The sequence below is a fragment of the Acanthaster planci genome, linkage group LG05 (genome assembly GCF_054643075.1).
Source record: "Acanthaster planci isolate LZ-2023a linkage group LG05, COTS_SCS, whole genome shotgun sequence".
In the NCBI taxonomy this organism is placed as follows: Eukaryota; Metazoa; Echinodermata; class Asteroidea; order Valvatida; family Acanthasteridae; genus Acanthaster; species Acanthaster planci.
The window spans coordinates 9036893-9054125 of record NC_141781.1 but is presented as its reverse complement, the minus strand read 5'-3'; the positions used below and the strand labels follow the sequence as shown (position 1 = coordinate 9054125).

At 41.8% G+C, this 17233-nt stretch overlaps 1 protein-coding gene across 4 annotated transcripts; it reads right to left on the bottom strand.

The window, feature by feature from the left end:
- Positions 1-1436: 1436 nt before the first annotated feature.
- On the bottom strand, positions 1437-16230 carry LOC110987085 (uncharacterized). Of its 4 annotated transcripts, none has more exons than XM_022249514.2 (11): positions 16098-16230; positions 13541-13904; positions 12288-12447; positions 10974-11144; positions 10003-10094; positions 9011-9485; positions 8069-8291; positions 7306-7395; positions 6214-6422; positions 5497-5700; positions 1437-3858 (listed from the first exon to the last, which is right to left on the bottom strand). In XM_022249514.2, exons 1-11 carry the CDS (start codon positions 16156-16158, stop codon positions 3565-3567), a joined length of 2343 nt encoding a protein of 780 aa, XP_022105206.2. In that variant the 5' UTR covers positions 16159-16230; the 3' UTR covers positions 1437-3564. The 4 variants fall into 4 exon arrangements, with proteins under 4 accessions (XP_022105206.2, XP_022105205.2, XP_022105208.2 ...); XM_022249513.2 differs by having other exon boundaries at positions 13541-13907; positions 16098-16225; XM_022249516.2 differs by having other exon boundaries at positions 13541-13907; positions 15904-16202.
- Positions 16231-17233: the final 1003 nt, after the last annotated feature.

The following is a 17233-nucleotide window of genomic DNA, read 5'->3' as shown; positions in this document are numbered from 1 at the left end:
ATCCATATACCTGGCGCTTGATTAAGGATATAGAGATTTGCTGGCTACACGTCCGAGGAACTGGATTGGATTTATTCGGTATTTCCATCGCCATTAAGTAATACCAGGGACAGCCCATGAAAGTTTTGCAACTTATTTCCAATGGGTTCCCTATACTGAATAAGAAGAAGGTCCAGATTTAGAAGCAGGAGGAAACCGGAAAACCTTCGAGAGCGAGTATATGGACTGGAAACCAAATGCATCTAATGCCTGGGCAAAGCCGGACTCGAACCGGTGCCTCGTTGGTGCCAAGTGAGGAAAGAACCGCTAAGCTAAGCTATCCCGCTCCCTTTGAATAAAGTAGGCCTAATTGAACTCTCACCAACAAACTTAAAATGTAATCAACAAATATTCGTGAGATTCACTTGACTTAATATTAGTTTGCCCTTGGTAGTACATCAAATCGAAATTTCTCTCTACTACAGCTAGTTTCCCTAAAATGACTACCTAAATTTTGTTACGCATGCAGTACGGATAACCCCGAAGCAGATTCGCGTAGGGTTTACCGTTAATAATCCAAGTCCCTTTGCCGATCAACGTTTGTCAAAGTCCGAGCTTTTACTGCATTCGGTCTAGGGCCGTTTTCAAATACTGGATTTACGCTCCGTCTCAGGCTTCAATGTTTTTTTTACTTCCAGACTTTGAGGTTGTAAGCGCAATAGTAAGTCTGATAGTGCCACAAAACATCAAGTAAGATGCAAAAGAGCCAAACATTACAGTACATCAATTTAAGTTAAACGCCCCAGGCCCACAATAGGGGATTTGATTTCCTACCCGAAGCCTGAGACGCAGTTGAAGTTGAGTTTTGGAAAACGGCCCAGGCTCAGTTTTTGAAGCAGGCCTTATACACTTGAGAAAACGTGGTCACACTTTCACAGGATGTCACAGTTTGTGAATTGCATTTCTTCCCCTGCCAAGAAAGTTCCAAATTCAGTTATACATGTAATTTCAATTCAGTCAACATTTGTTTTTACGTATGTCACAATTTCGATAATACGCTGTAACCCACTGGCATAGTCTTGGTTCCAAAATTGTTGCACGTTTTGATTTCAGTCCTTTTTGCAGTAGTGCAAGTGTAAATCGATTTCATGATGCGTTCGATTCTGTAATGGATCACGAAGCGCGTGAAGGGGGCTGGTCAAATAAAAAAAAAACCAGACGTAGAGATTCTGACTGGGGCTTTGTTATCGTAGGTGGGTCTGCTGGGAGGGCAGCTGGAAGCTTCGGGAGGAACAGATAGCTTGCAATCTGGCAAGATTTCATTGACTCTGTGTTGCGATCTGTGACTCTGAGAAATGAGTCTGTGTGGTTGGCTAAAAAAAAAGAAGCAGACAGGCTGCTGTGAAAGAATTGCTGCCAACTTTACGTTAAAATCTATCAAGGCAAAATCATCACCATTATCCTGAATATTTGATATTTAATTTTTATCTTGATCCTTACTCCCCACTGCAAACTAAAAATATTACATTTCAATGATACAAAAGCCAAGTCTAAGAACTACTATGGAAACTATACATTCGTTGATCTAGCAGTTTAAAGGGTGTAACTGAGGCAAATAGAAAGAGATACCGGGAAAGGTACAGAATACGCTAGTTCGGTATTTCAAAAAAGCCAGGGTCTTTCGGGAACAAAGCACGTGCTCCAGTCAGCGTATGGCTGTGCTGATAGGACAAACTATCACACACGTGTAAAGCTGTTCCCGAATACTGACTGAGCATGTGCTGTTGGAATACTGAAGTGGCTCATTGTAATGTCTATCTCTTCAATAAACTATACATGCAGTAAGCATTCTAGTAGCAGATGATTCAACACACTGGCGAGGAAGTAAGTTTTCATTATGAAAAAGGTCAGTTTTTTAAGTTCAATACTGCAGTTTCCTGTGAAGAGATAAGCATATGAATTTTTACCTGAAGCAAACTTCAAAAGTTGTGTAAACAGACATGATGCAATTAAACATGACACAAAATATACAGACACAATGCTAGTAACAGGTTATTGCATAACACTGTCATATCTCCAAATTTATAAAAACCAAATAAAATATCAGGAAATGATGGGACAACCCCTATAAAATTGTTACTGTACCTTTTTGGTCTGTTTCTAGAAAATTTCAGAAAAAAAAAGTAGCAAAGTACATGTACATTGTTACTTGAGAGGAACATAAAGACAGATCGTTCCTAGCATACCAAGAAAAACTGTTGGGAGCTATGGTGAGTTGCTTGATCCAAAGTTTATATTGAGTCAAAAAGATTCTTGAATTAGATCTGCTAACATAGTACTTATCTTAACACCCATGTCCTCATACATATATTCAAAAGGCCTCCTAATCAGACCAGGAAGTTAAATGCTTAACAAATACACTTTAGACAATGAACACGATGCATGACTTTTAGATTCCATTTCACAAGATTTCATGAAGGTTACCATCTAAGACCACATTTATGTATATTAAGTTTGAAAAACACAATTTCAGATTTTTGTGGCAATTCTGAGTACACAGCTACATAACTTTAAAAAAAACCTACAACTAACTTACAAATATCCAGTTAAAATTCAGTCATTTTTTTGGTCTGGAGTAGTTTATATGCAAAACCATTCACCCCCAACCCTATTCATCCTTGCTAATAGCTGCACGTGTTAAGATAACTTGTCCATAATGTGGTGCACTAAAGGAGGCACAGGTGGATTTGTCATATGATTGTTTATGTTAGCGAATCTCCATTAAGTGAAAGAGCAAAATTCACTTACATACATATTATGTGTTAAATAATGTCATTTCATTGAAGTTTCAAAGTCATATTATTCCTTGTATTTTCCGTTGATTTTGAATACCTTTTGTTTCATCATTGTTAACATAAAAACCAAACTTTGGATTTTTCACTCTTTCCCATTACTGACTTATTTTGTACCAATATGGGAATGATTTTTCTGAGTGTAACAATACAGATGGTTGGTCAGTGAAATAAGGTTGCCAGTCAACATGCTATAATTACTAAAACTTATAGATACCGGTCTGACACAAGGTGGGTTAATGGGTTATTTTACTCATCAGTTGACAGAGCCAGCTTTGGACATACTGATCTGTGTAGTAAACAAACATGGGCTTTACAGTAGCTAAAGAAGATTCAAAGTAAATACGCAGTCAAATTACTCTACGGGAGTGCCAAAAATGTTTCTTGTCCCAAGTGCTGGTAACTGCACTCACGTGGTCACGACAGTAAATGGGTATACAAGAGCAAAATGCCCACTGCCATAACTGACTGTAGGCTCGGCACTAACTATGAATCAATTTCAACTGAAAGAAGAGAGGTGAGTAATGATATTGATAACTGATGACAACTTGAACTTTGAATCGCTCAATAAAAAGTCTTCTGATATTCTGTTAAGCAAATTTTTGGTTAAGTTCTTCCCACTTACCCGTTCAAAATGACAATTTCAGAGAGATATAAATTTGACAGAGTCCTGCAATCAACGAATTTCTCTCCACCACCAACCCCTAATATTTGCCCGTGGCCTGTTTGCTTATTAAGGAGGGCACTCTGAGAGTTTTGTTGCAGGCCCGACCACAGTGAAACCAGTGATCAGGACATTGGAGCTCACGCGTCTCTTCTGACCGGGTTGCTGACCACCGGCGTACAGCATGAACTTGCCGGGCTGAAGCACAAGGGTTTCATTGTAGACCGCCCTAACACGGGCTGGGATAGTCACGTAGTTGGTGATCTCATTCTGCGGGGTGGTTGACACACGGAGGAATGCTCCCAGTTGAAGTTTAGGGACCGGGTAGGCTGCATCTGGCCAGCCAACATACACCTGTATCACCTGTGCAATGAGAGGACGATGAACATGTTTATATTGGTATCAAGTTTTCTTTTGCAGGCGATATTGTGGAGATATTTCCCACAGGGAAAGAAAATTTTTAAAGACAAAAGAGGAATTACATCTCTTGAAATCACCAACAGCGGTGGACTACCAATTATAGGGATATTCAAATAAATACTTCAAAACAGTGAATCAGGCACACAAAAAAATATATCAAAATGAATACCAATCTTGGCTTGCTGCGGACACTAAAGAGTAAAAACAACTCACACACACACGACTGCACAAGTTCCGATACCAAAGATACACAAACTATTGACCTATCGCCATTTGACTTTTAGCCACGCCCCTCAGACAGTTATATGGAATTTGTGCATTGAGTTTTGTCTCAGAGTTTGTGTGTCCCGTGTGCATTTTGTGAACTGTGTAATTGGGCAATATTTCACAAGCTGTGCTGCACAATTCTACCATGATAATCTGAGAAATGGTGAGGGGAAAAGAAGACAAGGTGAGGGGAGAGAGAGTTCTAGGATGGGCAAGGGTGGTGAATGGGTGAGTCGGGGTAAGCCATGACCCAAAAAACAAGAACAGTAGAGCAAATAGTGGATCAAAAAGAAAGAGTTGCTCCAGTCACCAACAGAAACAAAAAAAGGAGAGAAAGGAGAAGCAATACCAAAATAGTCATGGGAAGACTGTGAAAGAGCGGTGAATCGCTGATGCGACAAAACAAGAGGTTGAACAGAAAACAAATACAGAGAGCAAGGGTTGGGAGAGGGAGGTGGGAAAATGATAGGGAGGACAGGGGTAGGGACCATGGAAAGGGAAGTGGGTTGAGGAAAAGGATTCAGTGGATGTAACTGCTTAAGGGGATTGAGCATGGATGCAGTGACACCTCAAGCATCCAGAAAAAAATTAGACACTACATGTAGTTCTCTAATTTTGGTCTTATTCCTGGAAAAAAAGTTACTTTAGTTTTGATGCTTTGGGTTTTTCTCTATCAGGAATTGAAGACGGTTTGAAAACTTTATCAGTGTTTCACTCATTGACAAGACTGTAATGAAAAGAAAAAGTGTCAAACACTCAGATTGGGAAATAGGGGAAATACGTTTTTATTATGTTGCCAAAGACAAAGTTTCCTGGAGGTTTCAAACTTAACCCCTTCGCGCCGGGACGCGGCTAGAAACGCCGTAAAAATTGAGATCCTCAGCCCACTTTTCAGCTATTATTCTCGGCCCACGCTTGAGCGAACACGGTGAAAGAAGGCAGACCCTGGCTCTTGTATATATGGTGATTGGCCTTTGTGTGTAGCCCAGAAATGAAAAGACCGAATTTGCATCATAATCACCAGCTTCACGATAGTCCCCACTTTGAAAAGAGGCAACGGGAATGTGGAAGCGTGAGTAGAGCCGCATGCCACCAAACAATCAGCCTTTTCAACGTGTAATTCAAAGCGTGCAGAGCACGCAGGGCCACAAACTGAGAATTTGCAGTTTGGCAGGAGGCCTTCGTAGCCAAGCGAGGCTGGAATTCTTGGAGTCGGCTTTCGGAAAGAAATTCCCGTCGTCAAGGGGTTAAAGCACTCCAAAAACTAAACTCTATTTATAGTTTATTCTTTTGGCTGACAACGTTTGATCTTACCTCATCCCCAGCATAGTGGCCAACATTCGTCAGGGTGACACTGATATGAAGATCATCGCAGGGTTTGAGAAGAGGATTGGACACTGTAATCCTGTTATAGGTGAACTCAGTATAGGACAGACCATAGCCAAATGGGTAGAGTGGTGTACCCGTGAAGTAACGATAGCTACGGTTGTAGAAGCTGTAGTTGGTCATCGGAGGCACCTATTGAAAATATTCATGTGGATTTCAACATATTAGTTCTTTAAAGAAATGAGCAACATGTATGAGAGTGCTGTAGATGAATCCATCATAAGTCCAGTCACTAATCTTTTCATAAGACTGTTCATAAGTAACTCTGTGAACAGTGACGGAGGAATGCTTTTGAACAGATTATTTGAAGAGTATGAGACTTGGCTCAAGACTGGATGACTTGTGATAGACTCTACGACAACACTGATGTATTTACAACTACCAGAAACTGAACAGAAGAACCAAGACAGTTAAAATCTTAAGATCGTCAGTCAAATGTAATCTGCAGGTCAGAGGTATGTGTACTTGTCCACAATCGTCAAGAGGGTGTATTGCCTGCCATCTGCACAGGCACCACATAACTAGCTTTGTGGTTTCCTTTGAAGATGAGCATGGTTGAACTGAATCTGCATGCCACTGGATCATACTGGACTCGGGAGGGTGTTTTTGTGAGAGCAAACTGCTTCTGACAGATTTGAAACCTACGTCTTCCATAGAAGCCGGCCATGTGTACGGAAGCCTTGCTGCCGGATTGCCCTCTGGGCCATTGGTCATGAAGCGAGCCACAGCCAGGCCGGTAGCCTGAGCCGGGAGCCAACACTCCACAATGGCATGGACATCGGGGCTTTCATCGGCCCACGTGATGTTCAACGGACCAGCGTTAAATAGGAGCAGAACTACGGGACGACCATCGGCTGAGGATTAAAAGAGGTGTTTGATGTCATTTTTTTACAATGTACGAGCGCAGACTGATCCAACTGGAGGTGAGGGACAGTAATTTTGAAGGGCAACAAGCACCCAATATCCACTGGATAGACAGTGTATAGCACTGATTCTTTCGATAGACGGTTTTCAAATAGTGGTTATGCGTTAATGCATCCTAAGAGAGCAAGAGTTTTGTATCACTGGGATAGACTCAAGTAAACTTGTACATTCGTGGTAACTAAATTAAAATAACAAAACAGCTTCCGAGAAACCAGCAACACATAACCTCTACAACGTATGGCCATAGAGCTATGTATAAAAACTAAAGTGCAGACTCATGTACAAAATGATACCTTCTGGGCCCAGCCATGTTTGTGCACAAACCTATGGAAAATGTGGTAATTTGCATATCTACATCTGTATTCTAAAACAATGCGTCAACAAAGCCGATACGCGAAAAACTAAACACGCAATCAGTGAATGAGAGTCTAATTTTGCTCTGTGTAAACAACACAAATGCGTGTGCATATGCACTGCAGATAATTTTGCTGTAACTTTTTCAAATAGGATTTTATTGGTACGCAATGCGTGTTGCATTAAAAGTACATAATTTGATATTCATTTTCTCAACTGGAATGTTCTACAAGCATGTACAGGGATTCACGTACAGGGATTCAACATGTCTGCATCCAAGACGGCGTCAATTTTTCTCTGCGCAGAGGATGAGAAGGCAATGCTCTAGTAATTTAATATAGCTCCATGTGCATAGCTTAGATGTGAAGTAATAGACATTGCTTAGTGACTATCTTTTGTGCCAGAGCAATTATTTACATCCAAGGGCACTTTTGCCATTGCCATTAAAAGCCAATTTACCGTATTTGACAGCGTCCTGTAGAAGCTGTAGCTGTGAACCGGGCAAGTCCATGTTCGGGCGGTCTCGAGACTCACTTTCTATTGATGTCCCTGCCAACACATATTAGAGTTCCAATTTAAAAGTATTCAGACTGATTCACATGTTACAGATTTCAAGTTGAATTTGGCATGTTTTCAAAGATTTGAAATAATTAAACAATGTGGAAGATTTTAAAAGTTTAATCTTTAAAAGGAAAACAGAGTGATGAAGATAGCAGAATATTTCCGGGGGGGGGTTAGAATCTTCGGTCATTTCACAAATTGCGCCTTCTGCTTCTTTTTTTTTGATCGAATCACACTAAATTGTTAAAACTGTTGCTGTCAAAGGAGACATTCCAAACTTGAGCCTTGCATCCTGCCAATTTGACAAAAGCCAAGGTTTCCAAAACCAATCAGGTGTAACATGTTTTTTCCCTATCCAAAACAGACTGGTTCCTGTTCTCACTGTATTTCTTGACTTTAGCAGATGGGGTTGGGAGCCAGTTCGAAGTGACAGCTCTTATTACTGGTTCCACGTATTTTTACAACACCCTTAGGGTCACTTGATATCAGCAAAGTCTGCTGCTTAGTTGTGTTCCGTTTCTGACCAGGAGATGGTTGCTGTGAACGGAATCCACATTGCTACATTTTGTTAAAACAGTTTACAAACCACACAGTAATACCAAAATTCTTCTGAAAATTTCCAAAAAAAAAATAAGTTTATAACTTTTTCCTGGCAGCATACCTGTACCCAAGCACACAACAACAAAATCCACATCTGTGACAGCGCTGATAATTTCTTTCGGATCGTAGTCAGTACATCTAGGGCTACTGCACCCTCCGGCATATTTCACTATTGATGCAATGCTCTTCAAGCCCTCCCTGGTGGTAGTGATGTACTCACGCAAGGTGCCCGGTGGGTAGTCCCCAAAGGGGTCATAGGGCGAGTCGGCCATAGGACCAACAACCTGTTTGCACATGAGCACATCATTGGACATTTTATTTGGTGAAAGAAGCATACACATGTATGGTTCTGTGGCTCTTAAATACGTCGTGACTTGTACGTACACAATGCATACAGATCTAGAGATAATTTAGGGCTCAAAGTTGCAGGTTTGTTTTTGCATTTCAAGTGTACATAGACAAATTCAGTGATGGTCTGCAGGATATTCCCAATGGCCCCCTTGAATAGCAGAAGGCACTGTGTTGAGTTTTATACAGAGCAACCACCAAGGAACACTGGCTACGTACAATAATTATCACAATGCTTTCTGCCATTGGTGGGGGCCACTGTAAATGACCAGTGATAGTGTTACTGTGTTCATCAAATTTTGTCTATAATGATTAACAGCAGAAAGCACATTAAGCATGTAAAGGCTTTCTCACACAAGAGAGAAACTATGGCATCTTCTCTGATAAACTCTTGTGATAGTGGATAACAAAAATTACATTACAAGACAGATCAGTGTAAGAAAGTGTTCTCTCAGAGCCTTCAAGATAAACTGATCGTTTTGAGGGATTTTGCAGGATTGGGTAAGGTGAAGTCAAACCACAATGAGTTTACATTGGGGCTTGAGAGAAAAGAATAGCCCGCTGGTTTCCTGCACTGTGAAAGATTGTGGTTGATCAAGGACAGTTCCAATCAAGAATCTTTGAGGAATTGGGAATCTGGAAAAGATCTACTTACGGCCAGAGTTGCAATCTTGCCAACGGGCAGGACGTTGCCGATGTGTTTCAGCAAGACAAAGGTCCTGACAGCCACAGAGACTGCCAACTCCTGATGCTCAGCGCTCTCCACTACTTCGTCCACATTCAGCTTGGTGTAAGGGTTCATGTCAGGTGGGTCAAACTCTCCTAGCCTCATCCTGGTGTAGAAGAGAGGCCGGACTAGGGTGGTCATCTCCTCTATGCTGATCAGGCCCAGCTGCACGGCCTGCGTCAGGTGAGTGTAGACGGGCGTTTTGAAACCAGTCAGCTCCAGGTTGCAGCCAGCCTGGATGGCTGCCACGGTGGAGTCCAGCGGGCCTTTTGTGTAGTTGTGCGCTGAGTGCAGGTACTCAAGTGCTCCGTCGTCACTGGAGACGTAGCCTTTAAAGCCCCACTGATTGCGAACGATGTCGGTTAAGTACTTTTTACTGGCACAGGCAGGAATACCATTGATGCTGGAAAATGAGTCAGAGTCGCAAGTTGGCTGTGCTCAGTACAGTTTGAACAACTTGTTTTGCCATTATTGATCAACAATCCAAGTTTGTTCATTCATGTAACTTTTATATCCTTGATATGCTACACAGCCAACTCTCGTTATAACAAGGTAGCTGGGGCAAGCCACAGCATCCTCCTGTAACCAAAACTTTGTTGGGACAAGGACTGGAAAACAACAAAATGAAATAATTCAAGAGGCTGAGACCCTCAGAATTTGTTTCTTTGGAACACTACGTCATAACTGTGTTCTTAGCCTTGAAATGTTGGCTATGATGAGATTTTTACCACAAAAGAAAAATTGCATGACGGAAGCTAACAGGACAGCATGCTCGGAGCAAACTCTGTTCTCAAACAAACATTCAAGAAGTAATAGGTGGTGTTTCTGCGGGTCTACTTGTGAATACACAAAGTTTGACTGCTTCTTGCACAAGAACTGAGTCATCACTCACACCTGCAGTATAAAGGATCTGAACTAACCTGTTGTAGCTGCAGACCAAGTTGAAGGTGCCTGCCTTGACACATTCGTGGAACATGGGGAGGTAGGTCATCTGCATGTCTGCATCATTTACCTGAATTCACAGAGCAAGACAAGAAGTTAAGACAGTTTCACAGTGGGAAACTGGGAACGGAAATATATTAGCAACACATTTAATCGACGGTAAGTAAACAATGCAGGCGCTGAGTATTTGTATCTAAAATACATTCTGTAATAGGAAGTGCTAAGTCAGACTGTTCTCAAATGACTACTGAGTCTTTCTTGATGGTAGTGAGGTAAATAAAGAGAATTGAATATTCATGCTTGTGGTGAGTACTGGCAATCACCAAAGGCAATTTCAGTTCAGGAAACTTATCCTTTATAACTTACAGACACTCCACTTCCTTGTGTCAAATGTGTACTAATCTGTTTTACTCTACGAAAAGAGGAGACAAGTGTACAATGGGTTGTTCACGCTGTTGGCCATCAACAGCCAGCCATGTCAGGTCTGAACAGGAACTAGTAATATCAAGATCTGCAACAGCATGCTGAATCACGAATGGACAAGTGGTTAAATGGAGGTTCTTGATCAAACTCGCCCTAAGAACGTCTAGAGGAAACCATAATTACATACATGCACCTGTTGCCCGCACCATGCCCTAACTGGTCTACTCAACCACAGAAAGTGGACGAGAGCTTCCTCAGCAAGACAGGTAGAACAATCAAAGTGTTGGGATAATGAGCCAGTAGGGTATTTCAAAAAAGACAAGGTCACTCAAGAATAAAACGCCTATGAATATCACACCAGTTCATACATGTATATGCTCAGTGCCTGTGAGTCAGCATGAGCCTCTACCAATAGGGCCAGCCTCACACTTGCATACGTGTTCTCAAATGACCTATCACGTGCTGCTGAAATACAAATCTGGCCAATTAAGCTAGCTGTTATTAATGCACCCCCTTCGACACTTACAACGGAGTTAAACGAGAATCTGGGAGACGGAATGTCCTCAGGTCCGTCGTAGGCAAAGATGTGCTTGCAGCCAGAGCTTGTACGGACATAGCGTGGGTGATCCCCGTGCAGACCAGCCACATATGCCTTAGCTAATTCTCCCGAAATGAAAGGATCTTCGCCATAGGTTTCCTGGTAAGAAAGTACATGTAGATGTACGGAGTACTGTCAGCAACCTACATGTACAAACTACATGTGTGCACTGAGAAGCCAATGATGATATCAAGAAGTTTCAAACTACAAATGTACACGTACAAGTAAGTTTAAATATAAAAGCAGGCACTTTCATCAAGAGTTGTTCCAGACGTACCCCTTAACCCTAACTTCCCAAGGGTTGCTGGACCTAACCTTCCCCATTCACACAGAGTTAAACATCCATATGGGACTTTGTGCACTGAGGCTGTTGGACTTAGGTTTTCTGAGGTATGCCAAACCCAATGCAAAAGCCAGCTGTTATGGGCCCACCAGACCTATCCCCACAGAATTAAACACTTTACTGCTTTTTAATTCTGTGTGGTTGGGGAAGGTTAGGGTTAATATTTCCCATTACAATTTGAATGTCTTCATTTTCTGTTTTTTTTCCCAAAAAATAAATAGAGGCACATCCTTTCTGACAGGAAGATGGATAGATGTACTTGAATCTGTACTTGAATGTGTGTTTGGTGGGTGGGTGTCATGTACATGTACGTGTATATACATGTAAATATTAGTAAAAAAAGATAAAAATATTTACTGTCAGTTACCATGGTTACACCTGACCTTTGTGGAATTTGACAAGGGATATCCATCATTGAAATTGGCTTCCAGGTGTTTATTTGTTTGGCAAGTAATTTGCATTACTTAATCACTCTGGGAAATTAAGGGATGTGTTCGAAACTTACCAAATCGCATACTAGATGTAACAGGGACAGGGAAAATTGTACCCCGAATTTATGCAATAACTCAGTAGGCAATGTTTTACCAATATCATTAAATCTGTGTATACATGTATATACGTATCATTTCACATGCAGAGACATGGGTGGTAGGTCTACCATTAAGTCTGAAGCAATTTCAACAAACTGGAATACAAATAATCAGGATAATGCATGAACTTCTTGTATTATCGAGAAGGAACCAAACGCACCATTGCTGCAGTCTACTTGCAACAAGGACAGTGTCACTTTGCATTGCCGTATTGGCTAATACATGCAGAGGAGTTGCAGGCAATCACGAATATATCCACATACAGGTAGCAGAACAATGACTGGATTGAGTGGATTCGTTGGTCTTTACCTGAATCCTTCCCCACAAGGGATGCCTCACAATATTGATGACGGGACTAAAACAGCTCAGTCCACCAAAGTCTTTGTATATTCCATGGCTTGTGTAGTTGTTGTATTTGGCGCGGACCTCTATGCTTGTTGCTGTGCCAACTGCCGTGAGTAGGTCAACACTAAAAAAAGAAAGACCCAACATGTCATTCAAGTTTCACTCAAGGTATCCATGTTGTGTCCAATTACAAGTTCCTGTAAACTGAAACGTGTCCAAGGTCAGTCTTTTATTTAAGTTATCAAGGGGCCAATTTCATAGAGCTGCTTAAGCACAAAACTTGCTTAAGCGGAAAAAAATTTGCTTAATAAACAAAGGTTACCGGCTCAAACTCTATCTGATTGTCATGCTAACCCCAAAACAGCTAAACACAATCCCAGAACAATATAAATCACATGGAGTTTGAGCTGGTTACTTGATTTATCAAGCAAGTTTTTTCATGCTTAAGCAAATTTTGTGCTTAAGCAGCTCTACGAAATTGGCCCCTTAAGGCCACATCAAACAGTATTCTGTAATCTACAATATACCTACAGGGTCAGTGCTGTGACACAATTCCATCAACGCATACTGACATGTGTACAGGCTAAACACTTGCCTTGGCACTACAGCTTTTTTCTGCACATGTATTCTGCACATGTAATCTGCATGACAAACTGACACTGTATCCATTTGGGTTCACTGTCATTTAACAGTTCCACAGTATGGGCTAAGATAAGGTGTGTTGTTCAAAGCAAATACAGAAAATGACACAATGGAAGCGTATGTGAATTCACATGCGTGCATACATGTATTGTGCAGAGTACCCGTGACATGGCCATGAACAAACAAGCCACAGAGTTCACATGTGAGTGCAACTACTCCCTTTGTCACCAAACAAAGTGTTGTCTTCTACTCTGCCACACATGTACAAGTGACTGTTGCTGCATTAGGGTTGGGGAGAAGTATGTATGCTCGTATGATTTTGCTGATAGTCGACATGTGTAGGCCATTTTCAAAAAATAAAGATTGAACATATTTAATATGAATTTACAATGGATTGAAAATTTCTGCATAAAAACAATAAACTAGAAGTGAAGATGAAATAGCCTTCTATTGTGGATTTTTTGTGAAGTTTTTGAAGGACACCACCTTGAATTTCTGGACTTGAAAAAGTAGATGTCCAAATTGTTTAAAAAATGGTCTTGTACAAGCAAATCGATTCAGTATCGAAGTATTACCTAAATGAAGCAGCTAGACCAATAGGCATTGCATATGAAGTTGCATTCCCTGATTCAACATCCCCTCGTAGACACTCAGTGACCCAGTTATACGGGCCAATACCCAGCCTAGGGATGGGTAGCGTTGGGCCGTTCTCTTTGTAGCCAGCCCGGGTCATCTGTGAGGCAATCTCGTCCAGATAGAGCCTGGGGATGAGGTCGTTGAGACGTTCATCCCAGGACAAGGAGACGTTCCGGAAAGGTAACTCGGCAGCGGTGCTGGTGATTATATGTAGGAGCACCACACAATGCAGAGAAATGCAGAGGCTTTTGGCTGTCAGCATTTTTGCAAGTGACTTACTAAGACGTATCAGGCACCAGATACCTGCTGAAAGAGCAAACATGTACATGTAATGTAACTGTCACACATTATTGAACTTGTAAGTTCATCGGTCCTGCCAGTGGTACACCCGCAGGGCATGTGCTGCCACCCAGCAGAAGTCTATGCCCTAAAGCCCTCCCCCATCCAGCCTGTTCAGAAAAAACCTTGAAACCGACTGTGGATTGGAAACTTCATCATCATGTCTGAGGGGTCATAGCTGCACGCCTTACATGTAACTGCCAGGCCACGTGATCACTCAGTTTGAAGGAAGGTGAATACTTACATGTACGGGTAAGATATTGTAACGCGAATGTCTGGTGACCTCTTAAAGTGCAGAGGAATAGCAGGGGGGTTGACCAGTAATGCATTTAATAAGATTTTGGGTTGTCCGGGAGTTTGGAAACCGGGGGCTGCCACGTGTGTCCAGCCGGCGATATTGAACAAAGGGGTATCGGTGTAACCGTCAGGGGATTTTTGCTAAGATGGTGTTTTCAGGACTGTGAAAAACAGGGCCGGGGAAGGAATTAAATAATCTTAGAATTGGGAAAATTAGTCAGTCTGAGGCGAGCTGCCGAGGAATTCAAATCGGGTTGACTGCTATGTACAAGGATTTAGTTAATGTGTAGATGACTGTGACTGAACATTTAGCTTCAACTTGGATTGTGCATAAGGATTGGGTATTGGCGGGACAAACTAATTCATGCTGTAAGCCTTTGTAGGCCTATTCCCTACATGTTCTACTAGATGGCAGCAAAGTACCGTAGGTGGAGGCCTATGGGCCCTACTTTGTATACATGTATTTGCAAGATTTATTATGTCCACAAAATCAGACGGCCATGTTTGATCATGCACTGACAGATGCAGTGCAGTATATATACATAATCAAGTGATCATGCAAACTGACTGTTCATATCCAACAACCGACCAAGATGATGTTAACGATATCAAAAACTTGAGAAAGCACTTGAGAAGACACTGAATTCAGCAACTTAAGTCCCTCCATTCATTACACACTGTCACTGAGCTAATAATAATATTAGTCTGCTGGTCATCATTGACAAAATGATTATGGTTTTAAATGCCTATGCTAGTCTCACTGGCCATACACACACATTGGTGTTACCTATATGTACCTAGTGCGGACAGTCACTTTTACTCAAGAAAACTAGGAAAAAATGCGGAAAGAGTTCCAGATACAGATGCCACTTGACATCCCGTGCACAAACCCTATGGGACTGGTTGGAAAAATTCAAAGTGTTTTCTGAGTATAAAACTTGTTTTTTTTTTCTCTCCTAAATTGAACTTTTCTGGACATGCTTTTGCTTTCTCATGGCTATTCAATCATTGAAGGGAAGAATTACTGGCATCCATATATGGAACTCTTCTAAAAAATACTCGTTTTTCTTCAAATGTGAACACTCTTTCAAGCTATGATGATGATTTCCTCGACTGTTCCCCTTTATATTTGCGACAGATATACATAACCCTAACTCCAAAATGCCTCAAGACCTAAACCTGTTTTCCAGAACAGAAGGGTGTAATCTGGTCATGCTTGTGCAGCCTGGCTTAGTTCACATAAGGTTCATCATGCATGGCTCATGCAACTTGCATGTTGACCTCCTTTTGTTCAGGGGTCTTCACCAGGTATACATGTATCATTGTATGCATGTCATGTGGGCGTTTTTAAGGTTTCTACAAACACTGGCCTTCTTCCTAGTAAAACTAGGACTCAACTACAAGAACGTGAATCTCCTGTTTTATTATTGAATTTGACCGTCCAAATGTAATTAAAGAGGAAATTCATAAAGTCCTAGTTTCTTCCGAATTCCTTCCAACTGGGGACACCCCTTTTCTGGTTCATTTAGTCTGGGACTAGGATTTGGTCACGTCACATAAACCCCTGCCCTGGCAATTTTAGTCACTCATTTCATGGAGGAAAGCTCCATGGTCATTTGCAGGCATTAACTAACGTTAACCATGCTAACTCATGGCGTTGACTTACCCCACACGTCTTACGTATTACTTAACTAATGTCTAATCCTGTCGCACTGTGTTATGAAGGCTTGGTCTGGTTGTAACTTGCAAGGATGGTCCAAAAATCCTTCTGTTTTTGACTGTAGGCCTACGAAAGAATTCAAGTTAACAATGCTATGCTAAGGTCACGAGACAGCCCACATGCATGCAGTGGTAGTTTACCGGAAATGCCGCTACGCCCGTTCGACAGTACAGCTACATATGTACAGTGTACGTTGTCCATGCACCTCTCACAACGTCAACAGCCAGCCCTAGCCACGCCGCGCCACAAAGCCGATACGCACGCACGCACGACGAAGGTGAGAGCAGATATCACGTGAACCTTTGTCACGTGCACTTTGTTGTGGCAGGTTGCAGGTACCCGTGAGGGCGCACTGCTAAACACCACGGAAACGAGGTAAAGACATGCCCTCACTGGTGTGACATGTTCAGCAGCACAGAAAAAAACATGATGAAAACATGTCGTCTTTCAAATTCCTTACACTTCGACCAATGACTTTTGGAGAAATTCTCATCCAAAGCAGACCACACCTAAAACGAAAGATGTTTCTCTGACAGGGAAAAGTAGCCAATATGAAAAGGCATCCCTCTGCATAACGGCTGAATAGTGCCACTTTCGGATCTAATTGCATCCCAATTGCTCAGACTTGGAAGCCCAAGGCCAGGGCTTCGGTGCCATATTTCTTCAATACCCCAATTCCACGGCTATCAGAACTCTCAGTTGAGTGTATAACTTTTAATGAGCTCGTCGGACAGATTTTTTTCGTATTGAATTGGGGGCACCGTAGGTTGCATAATAGCGTATTGTATTTTTACTTTCTACAAGATTCAACAATCTGTCAGGACAGAAGCCCTCTTAAACGGTAACTAACGGGCAGAACCCACGGTTTTTCATTATGTCCTATGCAGTCCTTGATGATTCTCGTCTGTTTTGCCGTCTATCTATAGCCAGTAAATGCATGAAAGGAAGGTCATGTTAGAAAAAGTCAGCCTCTGGTGGATCGTTTGGGGAAAATAGGCGAGGCTTTTTTGTGGTCACCAGTCTTCATATCTTTTAAAATTCCAACAACCGTTGCTGGTGCTCTGTTTAAAGACAAAAAAATTAAAGAGACGCAACGTGCAAGAAAAATTCACAGTATTTGCAGACTTTTTAAAATTTCAGTAGTTTGTTTTGTAAGTTTGACACGTTGAGGCTCACAACGAAAATGGCACTCATACGAACTCCCGTTGAACTGCAATGGAGGAGGGCGCCATGATTGGATTCGGCTTAGGCAGAGCTGCGAGTTTAAGTGCGACAT